The 23,329-nt window shown below is 43.0% G+C and overlaps 1 protein-coding gene across 1 annotated transcript in view; it reads left to right on the top strand.

Annotated features, from left to right (window-relative positions):
• ADAM22 (ADAM metallopeptidase domain 22) overlaps positions 1-23,329 on the top strand; it is a 138,663-nt gene that overhangs the window by 8,723 nt on the left and 106,611 nt on the right. Inside the window, 1 exon segment of the mRNA XM_032113010.1 lies at positions 7,867-7,943. Coding sequence (XP_031968901.1) covers positions 7,867-7,943 — 77 coding nt within the window.

The following is a 23,329-nucleotide window of genomic DNA, read 5'->3' as shown; positions in this document are numbered from 1 at the left end:
CGGGGCCTTTAAATGTTATTGATTCCTTTCAGAGCTTGGAAAACATGTAGCTAAAAATGACCTCAAGGCACCATCTGCTTCAGCAAAGGAAATGCCTTCACTCCTGCTGACCGTTGGATCCGTTGAGTTTTCCTTCTTGCCTAAATGGTGTTCTTGGACAATAGTCCTTTCTGCAGAGAGATGACACAGTGATCCAGATGGGCTCATGCTCAAGTGCTGCCCATGGCGCGTGCGTTGCTGCCCTTGTTTTATGTTCTGTCCCCCTGCAGATGGGTGGTGTGTTGATGTTTGCCTCTCACACTGCAGCTGTGCACGAGTAGTGGCTCATTTGGGTTCTGCCCACTTGAAACTGCCAGGGAGAGGGGTATTTCACTGAGGATAGATTGTCCTGGTTGGAGTCCTTGCCCTCTGATGTCGTATTTCTTCACAAGGAAGTTGTTTTCCCCTCTGATTGCAGCCAGGTCCAGGGCTGCTGAGTGATACAGATGGAATACGTTGCACTACTGCTGCTGTAGTATTTTTTCTGACTCCTAGACATGCCAGTACATTGCTTTTCTTGTTAGATCTGGCTTTCTGAAAGCTACAGTCACTGTGGGGAGCAATGGAAACTGGTGTTTCTGGGTCACAGGGTGAGTGAGTCTCTCTTTGCTCTGCTCCTTGTCTCAGTTTTAGAAGTGTGATCTTCAGTGGTCATCAACATTTCGTATGAATTAGGGGAGGAAAAGATTCTGAACTTTGCAAGTTTTAATTAGTGACTTTTTTTTTGTTTTCTATATGTGACCCTGTACTTGATTAATCACACTTATAACAACCTATTTGATCATACATCATCCCTAGCCATTAGGATTTGATGAAGAACCTTATTGAGTGCATTTTAAAAACATGAGATGGAACAGTCACCAGTTTTCTGGTTTTGCCCCCCCAGTGGTGTATTTAAGACCTCTTGCGCCTCAGTTGTATGTAACCTTTTATACATGAATCCTTGCTGCATCCCTTTCAGAAAATGGGGGGAAAAAAAAAAAATTCGACTTCCTCAAAGTTCTTGCAGTTCTTCCTTTCACAGTGATTTGAAGACTTACAGTAATTAGTCTCATAGGAAATCAAAAGTTGCAAACAAAATTTTAGAATCAAATTAACATCGTCCTCTACACTTAAAAGCACGAGTGTGAGATCCAGTGCCATGGGGCTTTACTGGTGCTGGAAACAAGTGGGAAGTGGCATCTTGCCCATTCAGTTACTCATATTAGATGTATGAGATCAAATGGTAGACCATGCTAAATTTTCTAGCAGTGACAGCCTGATAGTTTTCCTGTCTTCATTATCCCATTTAACATTTAACCTTGGGTGAGTTTTTGAGAAAGATGAAGTGGAGGTGAGGAAGGGGAGCAGGAAGAGAAGCTTTCGGGTGTCCTCTGCAGGACTTCAGAAGGATCCATGCTGCTACCCAGGCACTGACTCTGCAGCAGTGACACCTGTGTAACATGTTGCATTTCATTAGTTTGTGCTCGGGACTTGTTTCCCTGCTGCTGTTCCCCCATATATATTAAGTAAATTCAATCAGTTGCTGTGTTCAAATAAATAAACAAAATAGGGTTGATTTTTTTCCTTTTTTTTTTTTTTTTTAATTTCCTATTGGAAAAACGAATTACTGGCATTTTAGAGGTACAAGTAGTTCTTGTTTCTGAGTTTGAGTTCATTGATACTGTGATGTTTGTATGCAGAAAAGCTGTTTTAGGTTGTGTTTACGACCACAGTGAACTGGGCCTTGGCACTGCACTCTAGCTTACGGTGTTTAGCTCTCCCTGTGCTCCACCCTCACTTGGCATGGAGAACAGATGTGTGATCCAGGATTAAAAAATGAACATGGATCTATTAAAATATTTTCTTATTTCTAGCTTTTCCTCAGAACAAATAACTGATTTACTAATGTGCCCTAAAGAGGTAGTCGTAAAAGCGTCTCCATCAAACCATGGTTCTGTTCTGCAGTTTTTTCATTAAATAAACTCCGCCCCACCAAACACCTCAAAGATATTTAGATTTATGCATTGGATAAAAAGAGAGAGCTTGCATGAAGAATGTCAAATAATAATGATGATTAATACAGTAAATGAGTGCCTATAAATATTATGAGAATGCTAGGGAAAGTAAAGGAAAAGAGATTTTGCAGTTGTTTAATATGCTGTGATATGTGGATCCAGTTCAGTGATACTAAACTTTTGACTAAAATCACATATTTGCAAATGGCAATAGAGAAGGCCTGAGGAAAAATCATGTTGTAGTTATATTTTATTGTGTATTTTTTAAAGAAGATTCTTTCACTTGGGATACATATTTTTCATACTAGACCTAGGCTTATTTCTGAATTTTGTCTCTAAGCAAAGTTTTAATTTTTTGTTTCTTCCCAGTACAAGTAAAAAAGTAAGTTTTTGAACAGATTTCTTATTTTACATAAAGCAACAATATACTGTATAACTCTAGATTTATTACAACAAAATTGAAGCTGAAAATTGTCATTATAGATTGTGTACGTTTTGTGTGTCCTTTTATAGTGTGCTAATTGGCACTGTATTTCTCTACTCTAGCATAAATTTACTTGTAATTATTATTTTCAAAACAGCAAATGTAGGTAAATCTACATAAAATTTTTAGTGTATTTTTCATTTAATTTCATGATTATATTTATTTTGATTTTCCATTGGCTTATCTGAACTTAAGATAACTTATGTTATTTCATACACACTTAAGGGATTGTCAACAAGCTGAGGTTTCTGTTCTATGAAATGGGGGGGTGAAATTAAATTAATATCTAAGGAATCTGTTACTTTGAAAATGTGACTGACTCACCAAATGTCTGCTATAAAATTTCATTGTTCTTACAAGCTCTGAAATACACTTTTAAAGTTCTTTCTTCCTGGAACATCCTGTATTATTTTATCTCTTGATTCTCTTGATGCTTTTCTTTCAAGTCTACAAATTTGATCAGAATCTTTTAATTAGAAACTACAATGCTATAAATAGAAGTAAATATAAAATTCTGTACATCAAAGGGCAAGCATATAAATAGGATTTTCTCAATTTTTTTTTACAGAAGACTGTTCTTTTTTGACAGAATTTTTTGTAATCTCTTCCAGCAAAACTTATTTAAAAGCATCTTAAGTGCTTTATTAAGTATACTTTGGAAGAGGAAACATGAGGAATTGCACATTGCATCACAACATGTTTTTAATTATTTTTCCTTATTTTTTGAGGAAAAAATATTAAGTCATCATGTTACTGTGCTGTTTCAATACTCAGATAATTATACACAATGCGAGCAAAATGCCTAAATTTTTCCATTTAAGATTCTTGTTAGTTTGATTATTAAAGGAAGTGCATAGCTTGTAAATGTTTCACTGGTGGTTAGGATCTCTGACCTATTTGAAATGAAAATCTTTGAAACATGTTTAAGGTTACCTCCAGAGCAGTGCACTGATGTCAATCTGCAATCATGTGTGCTGGTTGTAGGTGATGTACATTTGTTCCCTTCACAGATGCTCGTTCTTAGGGGCCAGTTTCTGGAGAAGGCTGATCCCCAGCAGGAGTACTGAAGGGACATCATTATTCTGTTGTGTTTCTTTGTAGTAATAAATAGTCATATTTGGTACTGATTGTCTGTCTCCTCTGTTACAGCAGTGATCCCTGAGGCATGGAGCAGGTGATTTAAAATAATTGGAATCACATTGCTCTTGGTTTGGCAGGAAGGTTTGCATACCACTTTTGTTTTTGTAGAATTCAAGCTTTTAATCTTTGCTTTAGATAAAATAACTTTGTGCTTAGTGATTTGAAATAATCTTTTCCACTCCATTTACTCTTGATTCCTTTCAGACATTCACTTAGATGCTTAAACTTCACAATCTTTAACAGAAGTTAGCTCTTGCATAGTTGCATTAGGTGCATGGGATGTTTAGAATTTTCTGTAGCAGGGCTTGCAGATCAGTGCACTTTATGCACCACTAGAAATTGCATCTGAAGTATTGCAGCTAATTTCAGAGCTGTTACTGGTGTTTTTCTTCTTCAGTTGCTCGACATAAAAATTTCAGAACTTTTTGATTGTGTTGGAGGCATGGCATTGTGCTCTTCCATTAAGTTGTTCGATTCTGCTTTCCTGGCTCTTGCTCATGTTCTGCATTGAGTGCATCTTATGGTCTCCAGAAACTCCCCTTTTATGACTCAGTTGTCAGCCACTGATCTGTCCAGCTGATGGTTGTTGCAAAAGCCTCACATTTTCTGAGAGAGTTCCTGGGTTTGAGAACTGAATGAGGTAATTAATTGTCTTGCTTCAGCGGTTTGGAGAAGCCTTTGCAGGTGTCTTTCTTGTTACTTCTGCTTAACTGAGGTGGTATAGATGGAAAAGTACTTTTTTCCTCTCTTTGGGGTCTTTCGTTGACATATGTCTATGAATGAGCTTCTTTGCAGCTGACCAATTTTACCTATTCACTGAGTGGGCAGGTAGATGTGCTTAAAGATAATGTAGAGCCAAGACTTTTTGAAATCCATTTCTTTATTTTGTGGTTCTTAACCAGATATTTAGAAGAACTGGTACCCTAAGAAATGCATTGTCTGGAATTCTTAAGGTGGAGTTTTTGTTACGCTGGATGAGATTTTTAGCTGAAAGGGGGAATCTGTCTTCGTCTTCATTCTCTCTTGGGTGTCCCCTCTGGCTTCTTTCTATTGCATCTACCTTGTGGTTTATTTAGATCAGCTTATTTGTCTGACAAAATCCGGGCCCACTCCAAGTGGTGATTAATTTTCTGCTGCTGATCTGACTTTCTAGCTAGCCACATGATCTGACAAGGGAGAGTAGGTGGGAACACATGGCCAGGATGGGGCAGAACTGTTCATTTTCGGCAGCAGCCCACAGTGTGCAGTCTGATGGTGCTTTACAAACACGTACCAGGAAGGCATGCGATTTCTGGAAAGGGATGAGATTGTCGAGCTATCCAGAATGTCTTGGTATCTTGGTAGGTTTGAAATACCCTTGAGATACACTTGATTGTACTTGAGCTTAAACTTAATGGTGAGTTTCTGGGTTTGCATCATGTGTCTTGGGGACTGGTTACATTGGTGTAATGTTTTTCATATTAATTCATTAATATGTATTTTCTCCCTTAAATCCACATTAGCAGTTTCTGTCAGGGAGTAACTGTGGTCCAGGGTCACCTTAGAAATACATTAGCCTTGTAATAGTTTGTCTTAGAGATGTGTTGGGGAGGGGAAATCTCCCAGACCAAATCGATATGGTGCAATATACCTAGCAGTTAAAAACCAAACCAATAGAGTAGTTTGTGCTCTTACAGTCTATGAGATGGATACATTTTAATGAAAAAGGTTACATGTAATATATGTACATTTAGAAATCCAAATTAGGCTTTTTATGTGCTTTCTTACTCCATAATTCTCTTCTGGTACCAGCATATGGCCATGTGGCCATAGCATATGGCTATACTCAGTATAGAGATCTAAATGATGGCATATGTAGCTATGTTGTTAACAAACAGGAATAATAAAGTGCTGTAGAATGTTCTTTGCATTTAATAATGTAATGATGAGAATCAAAAAACTGGGCTGCCATTATTCCTTTGATCAGAAAGCAGTTGTTGCAGTGCAGGTGGATGAATGAAGGTTAGTTAAGGTTAGCAAACGGGCTGCAGTGGAACAAGGGAATGACAGAACTGCCATTGGTCCCTTGTACCTTACTTGATTCTTGGCCTGTCACATCCTGTTTGTGAACAGCAGCCTGAAAATTCTTGTCTAGCAAGAGAAGATGAAATTTTAAAATCATTCAAAGCAGACTCTGCTGGCTGAGAGGTGGAAGAAAAACAACAATGGTAATGTGATAATTTGTTGATGGTTGTTTTTGCCGTATTTGTGGTTGCACTAGCTGCTGCAGGCCAGAAACAGCTAAATGATGGTCCTGCATGTGGGTGCTGTATGTGCGGTGGGTGTCTGTACATTCTGTGGGTGTCTGTCATCACAAATGCCAGCTGGCTGTGTATTTTTTTTGTTTGTTTATTTGCTTTTTAATTTTTTTTATGCTTTTTTGATAGAAAGTAGGCTTTTAATGTTGATGGTAATTAACCACCCATTATTTACCCAGATAAGGTAAACTATATGTAAAATATAGTTTCAGTTGGTCAAAACCGATACATTTGTTCAAAAAAGATGATCTTAAATTATCCAGAAATTACAAGAACCACTTAGCAAAGACCTGGTGGCCTGTGTTACAAAGCAGGTTAATGTAGTGGGGGTAGCCAAAAGGATATCTGACACTGAATTATATCTATTGACGTGCCCTCTAAGGAGCTTTCCAGTTTTACTGCATCCTTCTGAAGTGTAATGTAAATGTGTGGAGTTTCTTGTCATGCAATTTTGCATGCATGTCCACAGTAATGACAGAGCCAGGCATTTTTGTAGAGGGCCCTCAGTCTGAGCATCCTCTAGTAAGAGAAACTGTCCTGACTTCTGGGTTTTTTTTAAAGGATTCATCTGTTTGTGGATATGTATTCATGGTTGTTGTTTTTTTTATTTATTAATACTCGTGTTTATATATGTAGACATAAAAAGAAAATTTTGCTGTAGGGCAACTAAAAAATGTAATAAACAAAAAAGTTGTGATTCCCTCAACTTTCCTCTTCATTGCTGCTGTTCTTTTCCAAGGAAGCTGGTATTCTCAGCTCTTCTGGATTTAATGCCTATGAAAAGCCTGTCAGTAGTTTTAGAAAGAGTGAATTTGATGATTCATGTTATCCCATCCTGTCCTGGGCTTCCCAGAGTTTTCAATAAATCATTTGTTACACTTGTGCTATCCCGTATTGTATTTATTTGGAGAAGTGTAGTTTGGAGTTGTAAGTGGTTCTTCAGTGTTTCCTCTTAGGTCCTCTGTCTAAATGCTTCAAATCTTAATGTGCAGATTTCAATGGAAAGAAAGTAAGAACAAAGTTGATCCTGTTCCAAAATGTCTCCAAGTAGCTTTTCTAATTAATTAGTTAAATAACATGGCTGTTCTGTTTCTTGGGAGTTTTCAGCTCTAGAAACAAGGGTTGCATTTCTATTGAATAGCTGAGAGTTTTCTTCCACTACTACTAGAATAAAACTCTGTTTCTGGCAGCTGGGAGTTATGAAGTATTCCCATGTTTGCCTGTTACAGGACTGGATTAAAGGAACTAATTTGGAGAGGATATATGATAAAGAATGGAAGAAAAGAAAGATAAAGAGGAAAGCAAGAAAGCTGTTTCTCTACCACACATTTTTCTTTGGTTTTAGTAGCTGCTCGAGGGTTTGGAGTTTTGGGAATCTTTTAGAGTGTTGTGAGTCAGAGCTTTACAGGAAATGCAGCTTATGATATTTTAGCCCATTGCTATTGCCTTGCTACACGAGAGTATCTGAATGAACAGTTTCTTTCAGGCAGAGTTGGTGAGATTTGTGAGTGTACAGTTGTCTGACCAAGCCAGTAATGTCTCGGCTGTTCTCTCTGGTCTGTGTCCAGGGTCAGTGTAAGAAACATGTGAGCCAGGGGAGGTCTCACTTCTCTTTGCTCTGTTTTGCCAGGATGGGAGTTTGAAGAGCTGCTTCCTATGGTGTAGGTGGGTTAAGATAGGGGGGTTATCTGAGTCACAGATTGTGTTGTTGGGAATTCTTGAATAAGTCTCATAGATTCAGAAAACCGATCTTTTATTCATGATCATACACTGCTTTGTCTGTTTCAATGCAATTTTATTTGGTTAATGACATATTTTTACTTAGTGTGTGTATTTTGTTGCATTCTCAAACCAGTACAATAGGTTTTGCCATGACTTAATAGTAATTCCAGTCTTTTCCATATTGCAGTCTACCCACATTGCTCGAGCCAGCTTCCAGGTTGATGCTTTTGGATCATCTTTCATCTTAGATGTGACACTAAACCAGTAAGTAATGACTGTATCTTACTCTATGTTTGTCCAAGACCTGGTGCCTGTGAAATGGAATTTTCCAGTGGAGTTTTTAGAGGCTGTATTATAGCAAAAATACTGTTTAAGGTATTGAGTTCATTTGTAGTAGTATATTTTAGGTTCTTCTGTTACTTTCTTGAGTAGCATTGTAGGCTTTGATATTCCCATTTTTACTACTTGGTAGCTATTCCAGTATAACTAACCTTTTAGTAGCATAATTTCATTTCACAGAATCACAGAGTGGTTCAGATTGGAAGGGGCCACAGTGGGTCATCTGGTCCAACCTCCCTGCTCAGGCAAGGCTATCCTAGAGCACATGGCGCAGGATTGTGTCCAGATGGTTCTTGAATATCTCCAGTGAGGGAGACTCCACACCCTCTCTGGACAATCTGTTCCAGTGCACGGTCACCTGTACAGTAAAGAAGTTCTTCCTCATATTTAGGTGCAATTTCCTGTACTTCAGTTTCTGTCTGTTGCCTCGTGTCCTGTTGCCTGGCACCACTGAGAAGAGCCTGGTCCATCCTCTGGGCACCCTCCCTTCAGATACTTATAGACATTAGTGAGGTCCCTCTCAGTTGTCTCTTCTCGAGGCTGAACTGGCTCAGCTCCCTCAGCCTTTCCTCCTAAGAGAGATGCTCCAGTCCTTTAATCATCTTTGTTGTCTTCTGCTGGACTTGCTTCAGGAGCTCTAGGTCTCTCTTGCTCTGAGGAGCCCAGAACTGGACACAGCACTCCAGGTATGACCTTGCTTCTGCCTGTTTACTGTAAAGGCAAATTACTATACTCACACAGAGCCTCCCTGGATATTAAAAGGTGGATTTGCCAAAAACTGGTAGCTCTGAGCATTTTGATAACCAAGGATAAAGTACTGAAGATACATCTACTGCACAACAGCTAATACTCAAAAAACAAATAGTTGGGAATGAAGTTTCTCCAGATGCGTTTACAGCCTTTTGGAACAAGAGAAGCATTATAAGGCAGTAGCACTGTGAACTTCAGCCCACGAAGAAAGATTGACTAATAGTAAACTTACAGTGAAATCTGGTGTGCGGCTTTCAGTAATGAGTTTTTGAAGTAGTCTTTTAGCACAGCTCTTTTAAAATAGGAGTTCATTTGGTTTTCTGTTCTGAAGAGAGAATAAGTAATATAGTAAATCAAAGTGTTTTAAGTAATTCAGCTCCTAATAGTTGAGTACAATGTTTTGTGGTTTGGTGTAAGAGTTTGCATGCAGTTGCTGCAAGTTTTTCTGCTGTAAAGATGAACCATTTAGGTTGCAAGGACACCCACTCAAATTTCAGGTTATTTTTTTCACCTGTAAACGAAACAGTGGCAATTTCTTTACATGCACTGACATTAGTTAAAAGCACATATGAATCAGTGATGGTTACAGACAGTGGAGACACTGTGCTGTGGAAGAAGAAGGAAAGAGGTTGTTTTTGAAGTAAGGTTTTGTAACAAATGTATTTTAAAACAGTTATAGAGGAAAAATTTTCTGTCGAAGAGTACCAAATCCTCAACACTGAAATGCTTCTTGGAAGTAGAAATTTTGTATATGTATTTATACTTTACTCTGAGAGTAGACTGCACAATCCTGTTTTAATTTGGCAGGTTAATGGTGTGGTCACAGTTAGTTTCTAAAAGATCAGTATTGTCCTTACAGTATAAATTCCATGTCATCTTAAAAAAAGTAAAAACATTTACTAATGGTCTATGAAAAGAGAAGTTAAGGCTTTGATTTTATGAGCTGCAGTTTTGTATGTTAAGGAAACTTGTAGGTAGATTTTTTTGTTTATGCACAAATGCACAATGACAGACAAACATAGGTTTAACATTTTATCTGTTTTGAGCTGAGTGCTATTCTTATGTCATTCCTTTATTGTCTTTGGTGATACTGCACAAGTATGTGTATGGTAAGACTGTCAAAATGCTTTCTTATTGTTCTTAAGAGTGCCAGAATCCAACTTAATATTAACTTCTCTTGAAGAGCTACACTTTTTGTAATATGAAAGAAGTTCTATCACAAATTGTGCAAATTAAAAAGAAGAAGGGTGCAAGGAAATCAAGATGTTTGGCTTCTATCATGATAACTAAATCAACTTTTAAACTACCTCTGAAGTATCATTTGCAGATCATCAAATAAAAAGAGGGCCAGGTATACCAGAGCAACATTTAAAATGTATTTTTAATTATCATTCCTGTGAAAAAATATTTCATTCAAAAGGTTGTAAATATTTTTTCTTTTGCAGTTCTTATTCTCCATATTATATTCTGTATGTATATTTAGACCACAGTAGCTCTGTAGTTGAAAAGTAGTTAAATTCTTGTATGCAACAAGGTTTAAGATTTTAGGTATCCTTTATAAAAAATACCAGTTTATTATTCATAACTGAATCTCTGCTAATATCTAAAGCATGCTGAAGCAGGCCCTGGTGGTTAAGTCAGCTCTTACATGTAATACACATTTGAGAAATGTTAAAGGAGGTATGGGGGAGAGAGGGGGAGAAATAATTTAAAATACATAGATTATCAGAAAGGAGAGACACTCCATGTGTATGTCAGTCTCCTTCCTTGCAGTCTCCATGTTGTGTAAAGCTTAGTGTGTCTGAATATATCTGAGCATTGTCTGTAGTTACAGTATCAGTAGTGGTCAGTCACAGTGAAAGTGTTCATTCTCCCTTATGGTTCCCTGATTTATGGAGGAAGAAAGATCGAAGTTAAAATGAGAGTCGCAAACAGGGAGCTTAAAAAAAAATCAGAACTTAAAATATGCTCATGACTACAGATGTTTGTCTGCAAATATTTTTTCTTCTTTTGCTCCTTTCCATGTGGGTGTTATTTTCTCTATTCTTTTCAAATCTATCTTTTTATCCGTCAGATTCTCTGTTCCCTCTGCTGCATTTGCCTGTGCTATTTTATACATATTCCTGTTGTATACCATATTTAATTTTAGATTCTGTTGTATTTGTGTGATATTCCATCTCTGTTCTTACTCAGTTGTTGGGGTTTTAGTTTAGTCTGTTTTTTCTCTGTTAAAGGAATTTTCTCCCATATGCATGTTGCTAGGGGACAAATAGCTGTACTTAAGAAAGACAAAAAGGGGAGTGGGGCGGGCCTGGCTACTCCTTTGTCTACACCTGGGTGTGGGGTCAGTTCGCTCTGAGCGTCTGGAGAGAGAAGCTGCAGAGAAAGGAGCTGCTGCTTCTTTCTTTTTGGCCGTTCTTTCTTCCTGCTGGAAACAACGCCGGGACCCCAAAAGCCGCTTTCCCTGCCCTGCTGGAGACCGAGCTGTGGCTGCCCTGCTCCGCTGCTGCTTCGAGCTTTCGCTACGCTGTAGCCCTGCTCGCCCTGCCTGCCTGGGCCTCCGTGGGTTTTTTTTCCCATCTGGATACATCTCGTCTGCCACCCGGGATTTGCGTTCGTCCCTGCCGTTCCAGCCTGCTTGTTCCTGAGAGTCCGGGATCGGCTGCCCAGCGGTTTGTGAAGCCTTTGTCCCATCCCTTCCCGGGATCCCCGGAGCACCGGCGCCGCGTGTGTCCCGAGCTCGCTCCGGAGCGCCCCCTGCAGCCGCGGGGGAACCATCGCACCTGCCCTGCTCACCGGGAGCCGCCAGCGCCCCTGCCGGCTGCGAGCGGAACTGCACCCGAGGGGAAATAGCCTGACAGCCGAGAAGGCTGGCACTGGGTTTGTGATTGCTGTTACTGCCATAGTTGTTGTTGTTTTGTTTGACTGGTTATATACATATATATATATATAGTAAAGAACTGTTATTCCTATTTCCCACATCTTCGCCTAAAGGCTCTTGATTTCAAAATATAATAACTTGGAGGGAAAAGGGGTTATATCCGCCACTTCAAGGGGGGCCTCTGCCTTCCTTAGCAGACACCTGTCTTTCAAAACCGAGACAGATCTTGGCGCCCAACGTGGGGCCTAAGGGCATTAAGAGATAGAGGTGAAAAAGGAATAACAGTTCCTCGATAACTTTATTTTGTGTGCTGGATATTGGAACCTTGTTAGGCAGCACTATGTGGTCTAGTTTACCCTGGTTCGGGTGGCATGTAGCCGTGGCTATATTCTTCCCCTTTGCAGCTCCTTACTTGAATATGGGTCCTCTGACTAAGGCTACCATTGCTGTTATCCAGCTTGCGTTATGGGTCGAGAAGGTGAGGAATTCATGGGTTTTTAACTTCCTCCGGAATGTGGGCACATGGATAAACAGCTATCACACACTGAGCACATGTTTTTTGGGGTTATGTTAACAATGGTACCTTCTGTGAGGAAATGACACCAGGGGAAGTTTTCTCCCAACCCCTCAACCAGTTCTTTGGGCCCACCCCATCAATTTTCGAAGGGTTTAAATTCCCTCTGAATACTAACCATCTGCTGCTGATAGGCCTACTCTATTTAGCATTCAAGGATAAGTTGAGATTGGCTTGGATATCTACCTGGACACCAGCCCCAGAGACTAGAGATCCTACCCCAGAGCCTGATCCTGCCCCAGAACCTGACATGGCCCCTGAGAGTAGAGTTCCTACCCCAGAGCCTGATCCTGCCCCAGAGCCTGACACGGCCCCAGACACTAGAGATCCTACCCCAGAGCCAGAGCCTGCCACAGCCCCAGACACTAGAGATCCCGCCCCACAGACTGATACTGCCCAACAGTCCACCTCAGAAATGGACTACCCAAACTGGGTGGGGGTACTGGCAAAAGGGATGCAGGAGATGTGCCAAGAGATGGGTCAGGTGCGCCAGGGGATATGCCAGGAGATGGGTCAGGTGCGCCAGGAGATATGCCAGGAGATGGGCCAGGTGCGCAGGAGATGTGCCAGGAGATGGGCCAGGTGCGCAAGGAGATGTGCCAGGAGATGGGCCAGGTGCGCCAGGAGATATGCCAATTGCTAAGGGAATACACCTCCTCAGCTAGTGAAAAACCCTCTCCCTGCCCCAAAGAGGGTGAGTCCGATGGTGCAGCAGTGGAACCCACAGATGTTACAACCATCCAGGCTTCAGCTGAACCACAAGGACAACCACAGCCAGCAGCAGTCGCCCCTGTGCAAAGGAGGAAGTATAAGACCAAATCAGTACGACCGGTTAATGATGATGGGCAACCAGGGCCCTCACAACCAGCAGGAGAGCCAGAGCCAGAAGTCATCACTGAGTCCCTGTCGCACGACAGTCTCCGTGCTATGCGAAACGACATTGTGCGAAGGGGGCGTGAGCCTTATACCACCTGGCTGCTTCGGGTTTGGGACCTTATGGGCACAAGTGTGCAACTGGATAGTGGTGAGGCAAGGTATCTGGGATCGTTGACCCAGGACCCAGGTGTGGACCAGATATTTGTGAGGGAGCCAGGGCCTCTCTCTCTTTGGGAGCGGCTCTTAATGAGTGTGAGAGAAAGGTTCATTCACAAAGAAAGAATGCAGGAGTATCATCATAGAATGCAGTGGAAGACACTCGAGCAAGGGATCCAACAGCTAAGAGAGGTGGCAATATTAGAGGTACTCTTTGGGAAGGATGGACAGCATGATAATGACCCCGATAAGGTCAGGTGCACAGGACAGATGATGTGGAACCTGGCAAGGCTAGGGCCATCACAATACACCACCTTCATTGCAACGATTGATGCTGACAATACCCGAGAAACAGTGGGCTCTGTTGCCAACAGGCTCAGGCATTATGACAGCATGATCAATGGCCCGCTAAAAGCTCATGTCTCTGCTGTGGTCCAGGACCTCAAAGAGGAGATGAAGGAGATGAGGGAGGAGATGAGGGAGGAGATGAGGAGGGTCAGCGTGGCACCAGTGCGAGTCACAGGCCCCCAAGTCAGAGCCCGTCGTCCCCCTGCGAGAGAGAGAGGGTACACCCCACGAGCTGAGCTGTGGTTTTTCCTGTGTGAGCATGGGGAAGACATGAGAAGGTGGGATGGGAAACCCACCTCTGCCCTGGCAGCGCGGGTGCGTGAACTCAAGGAGGGAGGCACTAACCGAGGGGGTTCCGCTAAGGTGAAGGTAGCCTCAGCCTCCCGTGACCGAGCTGCCAGGCATTACAGAAGGGAGGATGATATGTCGGATCCCCTTGAAGGTACCTCGAGCATGTATGCCCAGGGAAAGAATGATAACCAGGGCTAGAGGGGCCCTGCCTCTAGCCAGGAAGAGGCACGGGAGAACCGAGTTTTCTGGACGGTGTGGATCCGATGGCCTGGCACATCAGAGCCACAAAAATATGATGCATTGGTTGATACTGGAGCACAGTGTACTTTAATGCCATCGGGACATGTGGGGGCAGAACCTGTATCCATCGCTGGGGTGACCGGGGGATCACAGCAGTTGACCCTTTTGGAAGCTGAGGTGAGCCTGACTGGGAAGGAGTGGCAAAAGCATCCGATTGTGACCGGCCCAGAGGCCCCGTGTATTCTGGGCATAGACTTCCTCCGGAATGGCTACTACAAAGACCCAAAAGGACTCAGGTGGGCATTTGGGATTGCTGCTGTGGAGGCAGAGGGCATTAGGCAATTGAACACCCTGCCTGGACTATCTGAGAATCCTTCTGCAGTTGGGCTCCTGAAAGTGGAAGAGCAACGAGTGCCAATTGCCACCTCGACAGTGCACCGCCGGCAGTATCGGACAAATCGAGATGCTGTGATCCCCATCCACAAGATGATCCGCGAGCTGGAGAGTCAAGGGGTGGTCAGCAAGACCCACTCACCCTTCAACAGCCCCATCTGGCCTGTGCGCAAGTCTGACGGGGAATGGAGATTGACTGTGGACTACCGTGCCCTGAATGAAGTGACTCCACCGTTGAGCGCTGCCGTGCCAGACATGTTAGAGCTCCAGTACGAGCTGGAGTCCAAAGCAGCAAAGTGGTATGCCACTATTGACATTGCCAATGCATTTTTCTCCATTCCTCTGGCAGCAGAGTGCAGGCCTCAGTTTGCCTTCACCTGGAGGGGCGTGCAGTACACCTGGAACCGACTGCCCCAGGGGTGGAAGCACAGTCCCACCATCTGTCATGGACTGATCCAGACTGCACTAGAAAAGGGTGAGGCTCCAGAACATCTGCAGTACATTGATGACATCATTGTGTGGGGGAACACCGCAACCGAAGTGTTTGAGAAAGGAGAGAGAATAATTCAAATTCTCCTGCAAGCTGGTTTTGCCATCAAGAAGAGCAAGGTCAAGGGACCTGCCCGAGAGATCCAGTTCCTGGGAGTAAAGTGGCAAGATGGACGACGTCAGATTCCCATTGAGGTCATCAATAAGATCACAGCAATGTCTCCGCCGACCAACAAGAAGGAAACACAAGCTTTCCTAGGTGCTATAGGTTTCTGGAGGATGCACATTCCCGAGTACAGCCAGATCGTGAGTCCTCTCTACCTGGTTACCCGCAAGAAGAATGATTTCCACTGGGGCCCTGAACAGCAGCAGGCCTTCGCCCAGATCAAACAGGAAATTGCTCACGCCGTAGCCCTTGGCCCAGTCAGGACAGGACCAGAGGTGAAGAACGTGCTCTACTCTGCAGCCGGGAACAAGGGTCTGTCCTGGAGCCTCTGGCAGAAGGTGCCTGGTGAGACTCGGGGCCGACCACTGGGATTCTGGAGCCGAAGCTACAGAGGATCTGAAGCCAACTACACTCCCACAGAGAAGGAAATCCTGGCAGCTTATGAAGGAGTCCAGGCTGCCTCAGAAGTAATCGGCACAGAGGCACAACTCCTCCTGGCACCCCGACTACCGGTGCTGGGGTGGATGTTCAAAGGAAAGATTCCCTCCACGCATCACGCCACCGACGCTACTTGGAGCAAATGGATTGCCCTCATCACGCAGCGCGCCCGAATTGGAAACCCAAGTCGCCCTGGGATCTTGGAAATAATTACGAACTGGCCGGAAGGTGAGACTTTTGGGTTATCTTCTGAAGAAGAAGAAGAGCAGGTGACACGTGCCGAAGAAGCCCCACCATATAACGAGCTACCAGAGAGTGAAAGACAATACGCCCTCTTCACTGATGGTTCCTGCCGAATTGTAGGCGCTAGCCGGAAATGGAAAGCCGCTGTATGGAGCCCCACACGACAAGTTGCACAGGCTACTGAAGGAGAAGGTGGATCGAGCCAATTTGCTGAGCTCAAAGCTGTCCAATTAGCTCTGGACATAGCTGAAAGAGAGAAGTGGCCAAAGCTCTACCTCTACACTGATTCATGGATGGTAGCCAATGCTCTGTGGGGTTGGCTGGAAAGGTGGAATAAGGCAAACTGGCAGCGCAGAGGAAAACCAATCTGGGCTGCTGAAGAGTGGAAAGACATTGCCACTCGGGTAGAGAAGCTATCCGTGAAGGTCCGTCATGTAGATGCTCACATCCCCAAGAGCCGGGCTAATGAAGAACATCGTAACAACAAACAGGTAGATCAGGCTGCGAAAATAGAGGTGTCCCAGATAGACTTGGATTGGCAACATAAAGGAGAACTGTTCCTAGCTCGATGGGCCCATGATGCCTCAGGTCATCAGGGCAGAGATGCCACCTATAAGTGGGCACGAGACCGAGGGGTGGATCTAACCATGGACAGTATCTCCCAGGTTATCCATGATTGTGAGACATGCGCTGCGATCAAGCAGGCCAAGCGGGTGAAGCCTCTGTGGTATGGCGGGCGATGGTCCAAATACAAGTATGGGGAGGCCTGGCAGATTGATTACATCACACTGCCTCAAACCCGCCAAGGCAAGCGCTATGTGCTCACAATGGTAGAAGCCACCACTGGGTGGCTGGAGACCTACCCTGTGCCTCACGCTACTGCCCGGAACACCATCCTGGGCCTGGAAAAGCAAGTCCTTTGGAGGCATGGCACCCCTGAGAGAATCGAGTCTGACAATGGGACTCATTTCAAGAACAGCCTTATAACACCTGGGCTAGAGAACATGGCATAGAGTGGGTGTACCACATCCCTTACCATGCACCAGCAGCTGGGAAGGTTGAGCGGTGTAATGGACTGCTTAAAACCACCTTGAAGGCACTGGGTGGGGGGACTTTCAAAAACTGGGAGATGCATTTAGCAAGAGCCACCTGGTTAGTTAACACTCGAGGTTCCACCAGCCGAGCAGGCCCTGCCCAATCTGAACCCCTACAAACAACAGACGGGGATAAGGTTCCAGTGGTGCACATGAGAGGTATGCTTGGAAAAACTGTTTGGGTAAAGTCCGCCTTGAGCAAAGACAAACCCATCCGTGGGGTTGTTTTTGCTCAGGGACCAGGTTGCACCTGGTGGGTGATGCAAAAGGATGGAGAGACCCGATGCTTACCTCAAGGGGACCTTGTTTTAGGGTGAACTACCCATGGCTCTGTACTTGTATCAGTATCAGCATGTATATTTGTATATAATTTGGGTAATGCATAGATTTATATGGTTAAAAAAGTTAAGTTTCATGTAACATGTTAGTATGGGAAAAAATTCGGGGTGGATAATGTTGGGGTTTTAGTTTAGTCTGTTTTTTCTCTGTTAAAGGAATTTTCTCCCATATGCATGTTGCTAGGGGACAAATAGCTGTACTTAAGAAAGACAAAAGGGGAGTGGGGCGGACCTGGCTACTCCTTTGTCTACACCTGGGTGTGGGGGAGTTCGCTCTGAGCGTCCGGGGAGAGAAGCTGCAGAGAAAGGAGCTGCTGCTTCTTTCTTTTTGGCCGTTCTTTCTTCCTGCTGGAAACAACGCCGGGACCCCAAAAGCCGCTTTCCCTGCCCTGCTGGAGGCCGAGCTGTGGCTGCCCTGCTCCGCTGCTGCTTCGAGCTTTCGCTACGCTGTAGCCCTGCTCGCCCTGCCTGCCTGGGCCTCCGTGGGTTTTTTTTCCCATCTGGATACATCTCGTCTGCCACCCGGGATTTGCGTTCGTCCCTGCCGTTCCAGCCTGCTGTTCCTGAGAGTCCGGGATCGGCTGCCCAGCGGTTTGTGAAGCCTTTGTCCCATCCCTTCCCGGGATCCCCGGAGCACCGGCGCCGCGTGTGTCCCGAGCTCGCTCCGGAGCGCCCCCTGCAGCCGCGGGGGAACCATCGCACCTGCCCTGCTCACCGGGAGCCGCCAGCGCCCCTGCCGGCTGCGAGCGGAACTGCACCCGAGGGGAAATAGCCTGACAGCCGAGAAGGCTGGCACTGGGTTTGTGATTGCTGTTACTGCCATAGTTGTTGTTGTTTTGTTTGACTGGTTATATACATATATATATATATAGTAAAGAACTGTTATTCCTATTTCCCACATCTTCGCCTAAAGGCTCTTGATTTCAAAATATAATAACTTGGAGGGAAAAGGGGTTATATCCGCCACTTCAAGGGGGGCCTCTGCCTTCCTTAGCAGACACCTGTCTTTCAAAACCGAGACACTCAGTTCTCTAGAATCATGCATTTCTTTCTCATCTTTTTCCATCATGAATAGTTGTCCACTATTTATGTCCAATAGTTTGCCACTCCCATAGGTACTGCAGAAATTTCTTTTTTTTCTTTATAACTGTTACCTTGTCAACTTTCTGTGCACTCACAGTTGAGGCTGGCAGAAATGTTCATGGTCTCCTACTTTTCTCTCTTCCCCCATTGCCTGATACTTTCTGTTTTACCTCTTCACTTCACTTGCTACTATTGACTTGGGGTGTAGTTGAAGTTTCCCTTCTTCTGCCACCTCTCATAAGAGTGGCCTGTAACCAAAGGCTCACTTTGTGAAACCAGCTCGGAAGATACAGGAGTGGGGCAGGAAAATAAGGAAGTAGAGCTTACACCGACATTTCACACATCAGGAAAAATGAGGCCCAGGACAGGAGCATTCTGCAAGTCTTGAATGCAAGTGAAAGGAAGGAAATGAAAAAATTTCCAACTGTCATTAAAGTGTGGCAGTTTAATTTAACACTGAAATCTGTGTGCTTTCTTCTTGCTCATTTTCAGTCTCAACCAGTTGTGAATGTGCATTTGTTCACATTAAATGAAGATGTAAAATACGCTGAAATATAACCTGGAATGATAATAAAAAGTCATAATAAGCTGTTAAAATTACAATGTAGTTTCCTTTTTTTTTTCTCCCAGTGATGGTGGTATTTTCTCCATATACATCACCATTCTTTCCTCCTTTTTTCCCTTGAGTTGCCATAGTCTCTCTACAATGAGCTTTTTTTAAGATACAGTGTTTCTTTTTAGCTTTTTTTGCCTGTTCAACTGGCTGAAGCATTTACAAAGGAGCTTTCAGATCGAATCAGCTGTACTTTTAAAAGGTTCAATCCCTTAGGCAGAGGTTAGGGATGCATTAGTGGCTTCAGTGTGTTTATGAGTCTGTTGCCTTGGTATCCTTCTGTGTTCAGAGCTGCATCTAATGGAGCTGTTTTCTGTGGCCATCCTGATTAGTGCTGCCTCCAGCACAGGCAGAGCCAGGGCTGGCCAGTGGCGCAGGCAGGTGCTGCTCCAGCCTTCCCACCTCCACATGTGTCCAGCTCGGGCCACTGACATGGACCTGTGCAGGAGTCGCACAGCAATGAAATGTGTGTGTCCTCATTTCCTTCTTTTAATTCCTTCCCCTTGAAGTTTTTAATGCTGTGGTGGCATCTGTGGCTCAGCAAATGGCTGTTTCTTTTTTCACGCAGAATATTTCTTCTTAAATGTAGTCACACAACCATTTGCACTCTCATCTTGTGTTGTAACTATGTGATTAAACAGCAGAGCTCATCAGGACATGGGATGCGTTTCCAAAAGCCTCTTTGAATCCCTTTTGCTCACGTGGATCTGTCTTAGGGCACCTAGGCCAGGGCATGTTTGTTTGTGAGTGAAGCAGCTGAGACCTGATGCCATGATGGCCCAAAGCAAGCTGTGGTCATGGGCTGGGTTTGGAAGTAGCTTGCTGCTGGATGGGTAATCAGAAAAACTACAGTATCTGTTCTTGTCTGGAGGGTGGACGGGCTCTGACACAGGGGGATCACCCCAGGTTCACTTTGTGGAAGCCGTGATGGGCAAGAAAGATGATGCTGCAGCATCATCCTTCGTATAAAGGCTGTGGTGTCTCCCATCATGGAGACAAGCAGAAAGTTTCTTGAGTGTGAGTTTGAAATGTGGTTACTTCTGAGGTGCAGTGTGGACACTGAGGAGTTGCTTGGCCTTCAGAAAGCTGCCTGAAGCATCTGACTGCCTGTGTGTGCCTTGGCTTCTCATAACAAGAAGAGCCCTCCCTGACCATGTCCTTTCTTTTGAGTGAACACATTGATAGCCTGGGATCTTCAGGTTTGTGGTGATGGGGAAGTGCTCTGAAGGATCACAAGGATAAATAAGGATTTCAAGCTAATATTCAGTGCTTCAGGACTGCTCTGTCCTTCCTGGTGACAGTCAGCCACTAGGATGGAGCAAAACCATCATCTACTTTCTCTTCTTGCAACACAAATTTAATTCCTTTGGTCTATGTTTAGTGGAGGATTATCTATACAGAAGTAGTAGGATGGGTGAGATGTGATCAGAAACTGTCACTTCAGGAACCTCACACATAATCTGTTCCCGTTGAGCACCTGGCCATGTCCTGAAGGAATACCAGCACACTGTATAAGTTGATGGTTGTCATGATCAACTACTTTTCAGAAGGCTGAAAGATTACATATGAGGCAATTTTTAAAAAAGCTTCAATCACTCTATTCTCTATGTGGAAAATAAACACCCTTTTCTCTTATTTTATCAAAAGGTAGGCAACCCCAAAAAAACTTATTCAGAAAACATTGATCGATTTTTTGTATATGTCAATCCTAATTTAAATTATTTCTGGTTAGTGATATTGGAAGGTTCCTGGCACCCCAGGAATTGAGTTGTTTTGCTTCACCACTGAGTGTTTTTTGCAGCTTCTGCTGAGAAGGATACAGGCATTCCTCAAGCCTTGTGGGGAATGTTTATTAGGAATATCTTTTAACTAGAGTGTTGCAAACCTTACAGGATCAGATTGTAGATTTCATCAAAAAATCCTGAAAAGAGAAGCAAAATAAAAGGCAGCTTGACAGACAAGTGCCAGCTTTTTCATGAGACAAACTGCTGAAAGTTTGCCTGTAATTTCTTTTGGCAAATGGTCTTCAACACTAATATCAATGTGTCATGTAAGCTGTAAATGAAAAACATATTCCTAAATTTGCTCTAAATTGTAAACATTTGGCTCTGTGGAATTCAAACGGATTAATTTCTCCAAGCGTTTTAAAAAATGCACTTGCACTGTTAGTGACTCCTGTAGATCTTGGTGAGTCGTTCTCTGCGCTGCCCCTGTGAGTCTCGTGCTCCTCCTGGTCACCCACGGGAGGGGAGTGAGAGAACCCGCCTGCCTTTCCTGCTCTAAAAGTGCTCTGTGCTTTCTGGTCTCCGTTACTTCTGTGCTGATGCCTGGTAACTGTTTGGGTAACTGTGTGTGGTAAGCGATGGTCAGGTCAAACCTGAGGAGGAGCAGCTCTTCCTCTGAGCCATTTTGGGCCTCCCTACCGTCCCAGCTATGGTCTTGGCTGCACACAGTTGCAGTTTTTCTCACTAGTGGCTGGAATTTACTGGGATCAAAGGAATTCAAGTTCTGTTCAGTTTCCTTGTTCATGCTGCATTCAGGTTGAGGAGCCCCACTTGGGTATTTAGTAATTGATTCTTACGTTTTCACCCTATGAGAGTGCTCCGAAAATTTAATTGTAATATTTGTTGTTGATTACTGTGTATCATGATAGACTGGATTCAGGTCTCCTGAATGAGGTACTGAATTGTGTCCTGCACTGTCTTTGAATTACTTGTTCAGTAACCTGCATCACGTGCTCTGCGATCAGGACCCCAGCTGACCCAACAGGATTGTTCTTTCTCAGCCCTCTTTTGAAGTCAATCCCCATCCCAGTCTGTGATGGAAAAGCTACTATGGTCAGAAGTGCAAACTTATGCAGACTTGAGAAGCACTTTCTTGCTGATACTGCTGCTTAATTTCAAATGCGATTTTGTTCTGTGGGAGGCAATTATTCTGTTTGTTGCTAACACATAGTTTGTACAAACTGGTTCTGAATTACTTACAGATTTTTTGATGCTTAATGAAAAATATGGATTCTTTTTGTTATATTCAAAAACTTGAGCTCCTGGATCTCTGATAAAACAGCACCTTTTAAGACCTTTCATAATTTCTGTGCCTTTTTGATGACCTCCTCAGTGTATCAGTGTCCTAGCTGAATTGTATATTCACTACCGCCTTTTGTCAGTATCGTGGTAGCACAGCTTTGACATTTCTAATTGAAATCCTTCTTTGCATTGTTTCCAAAATTTGCCCAGGACCTAAAAATTTTTCTTTTTTTTTTTTTTTTTTAATACTTCCTTTTTCTAACCTTAGAGTTGGCTGTGTAGTAAATATGAACAATGTTCTTTAATCTTGTTATATAATCACTATTACTTTTGAATTTGTAATCCCATGCAAAAAAATACCAGACTAATTTGGACAAGAAAATTTTTTAATAAACCTATGTTGATTATCAGTAAGTTTCCTACCTTCATTCAATTTGTTTTGTATGCTATTCTATTATGCTTAAAACATTTCTTGAAAGGGTAAATTGCTTTTGATAACGCAATGACATTTTTCATATTACAATTTAGTTTTAGTTTAACAAATTTCTGTTACCCATTATTTCTCTATTATTGTGAATAGATTCGTTGATTTAGTACCAGCTACTGGTAAATGCTGTTGAAATCAACACAGGTTTTGCTGCTGATTTTAGCTGGATATGAGCAGTTTAAGTGATGTCTGTGAAATTCCTGTGAGTGCTTTATTGACATCCTGGTTAAAATGAGAACAAAAGGTAATTTGTTTAATTTACATGTTATTTCCAAGTGTGTCACTGTGCATCCCCTCATAAAGTACTTCCCTGGCCCATTAAAAAGGTTTCTGAAAAGGCCATTCCTTCGTTTTCCTCTCAGTGGATGTGATAAAGAGTATTTTATTGTGTTTAGGCAATTGCATTTACTGGAAGCACTGTTTGTTGGTTTAGAATAGAGTAATTAAAACATATGGAATTATCAGCACTAAGTAAATAGCCTTTCCACGGTCTGAATTTTTTTGACACAATAATAATTATAGAGAATGTATAGTGTATATTTGCGAGTGTGTGTTTGTGTAGGAAAAAAAAAAAGATTAATTATCCTGGAGAGATATTATCATTCTATTAGCATAATGTTTTTCTTCCTTGATGATATACCTTAGATTACCAGGTCATTTAGGAGAAATATGTTTTATACACACATATACAGAGATACCTCATATATACAGATCAGTCATGTGCTATATTTAGTGTGTTTTAAGTAAAATGGCTCAAACTAGAGAAAGAATCAATATTTCAGCACCTATGAATTTATCTTCTATGTGTCAAGTATCTCCAAGTGA

Source organism: Corvus moneduloides, chromosome 1, assembly GCF_009650955.1.
Source record: "Corvus moneduloides isolate bCorMon1 chromosome 1, bCorMon1.pri, whole genome shotgun sequence".
NCBI classification, from domain to species: Eukaryota; Metazoa; Chordata; class Aves; order Passeriformes; family Corvidae; genus Corvus; species Corvus moneduloides.
Note: the sequence above shows the minus strand (reverse complement) of the source record. Positions and strands in the feature narration are given on the sequence as shown.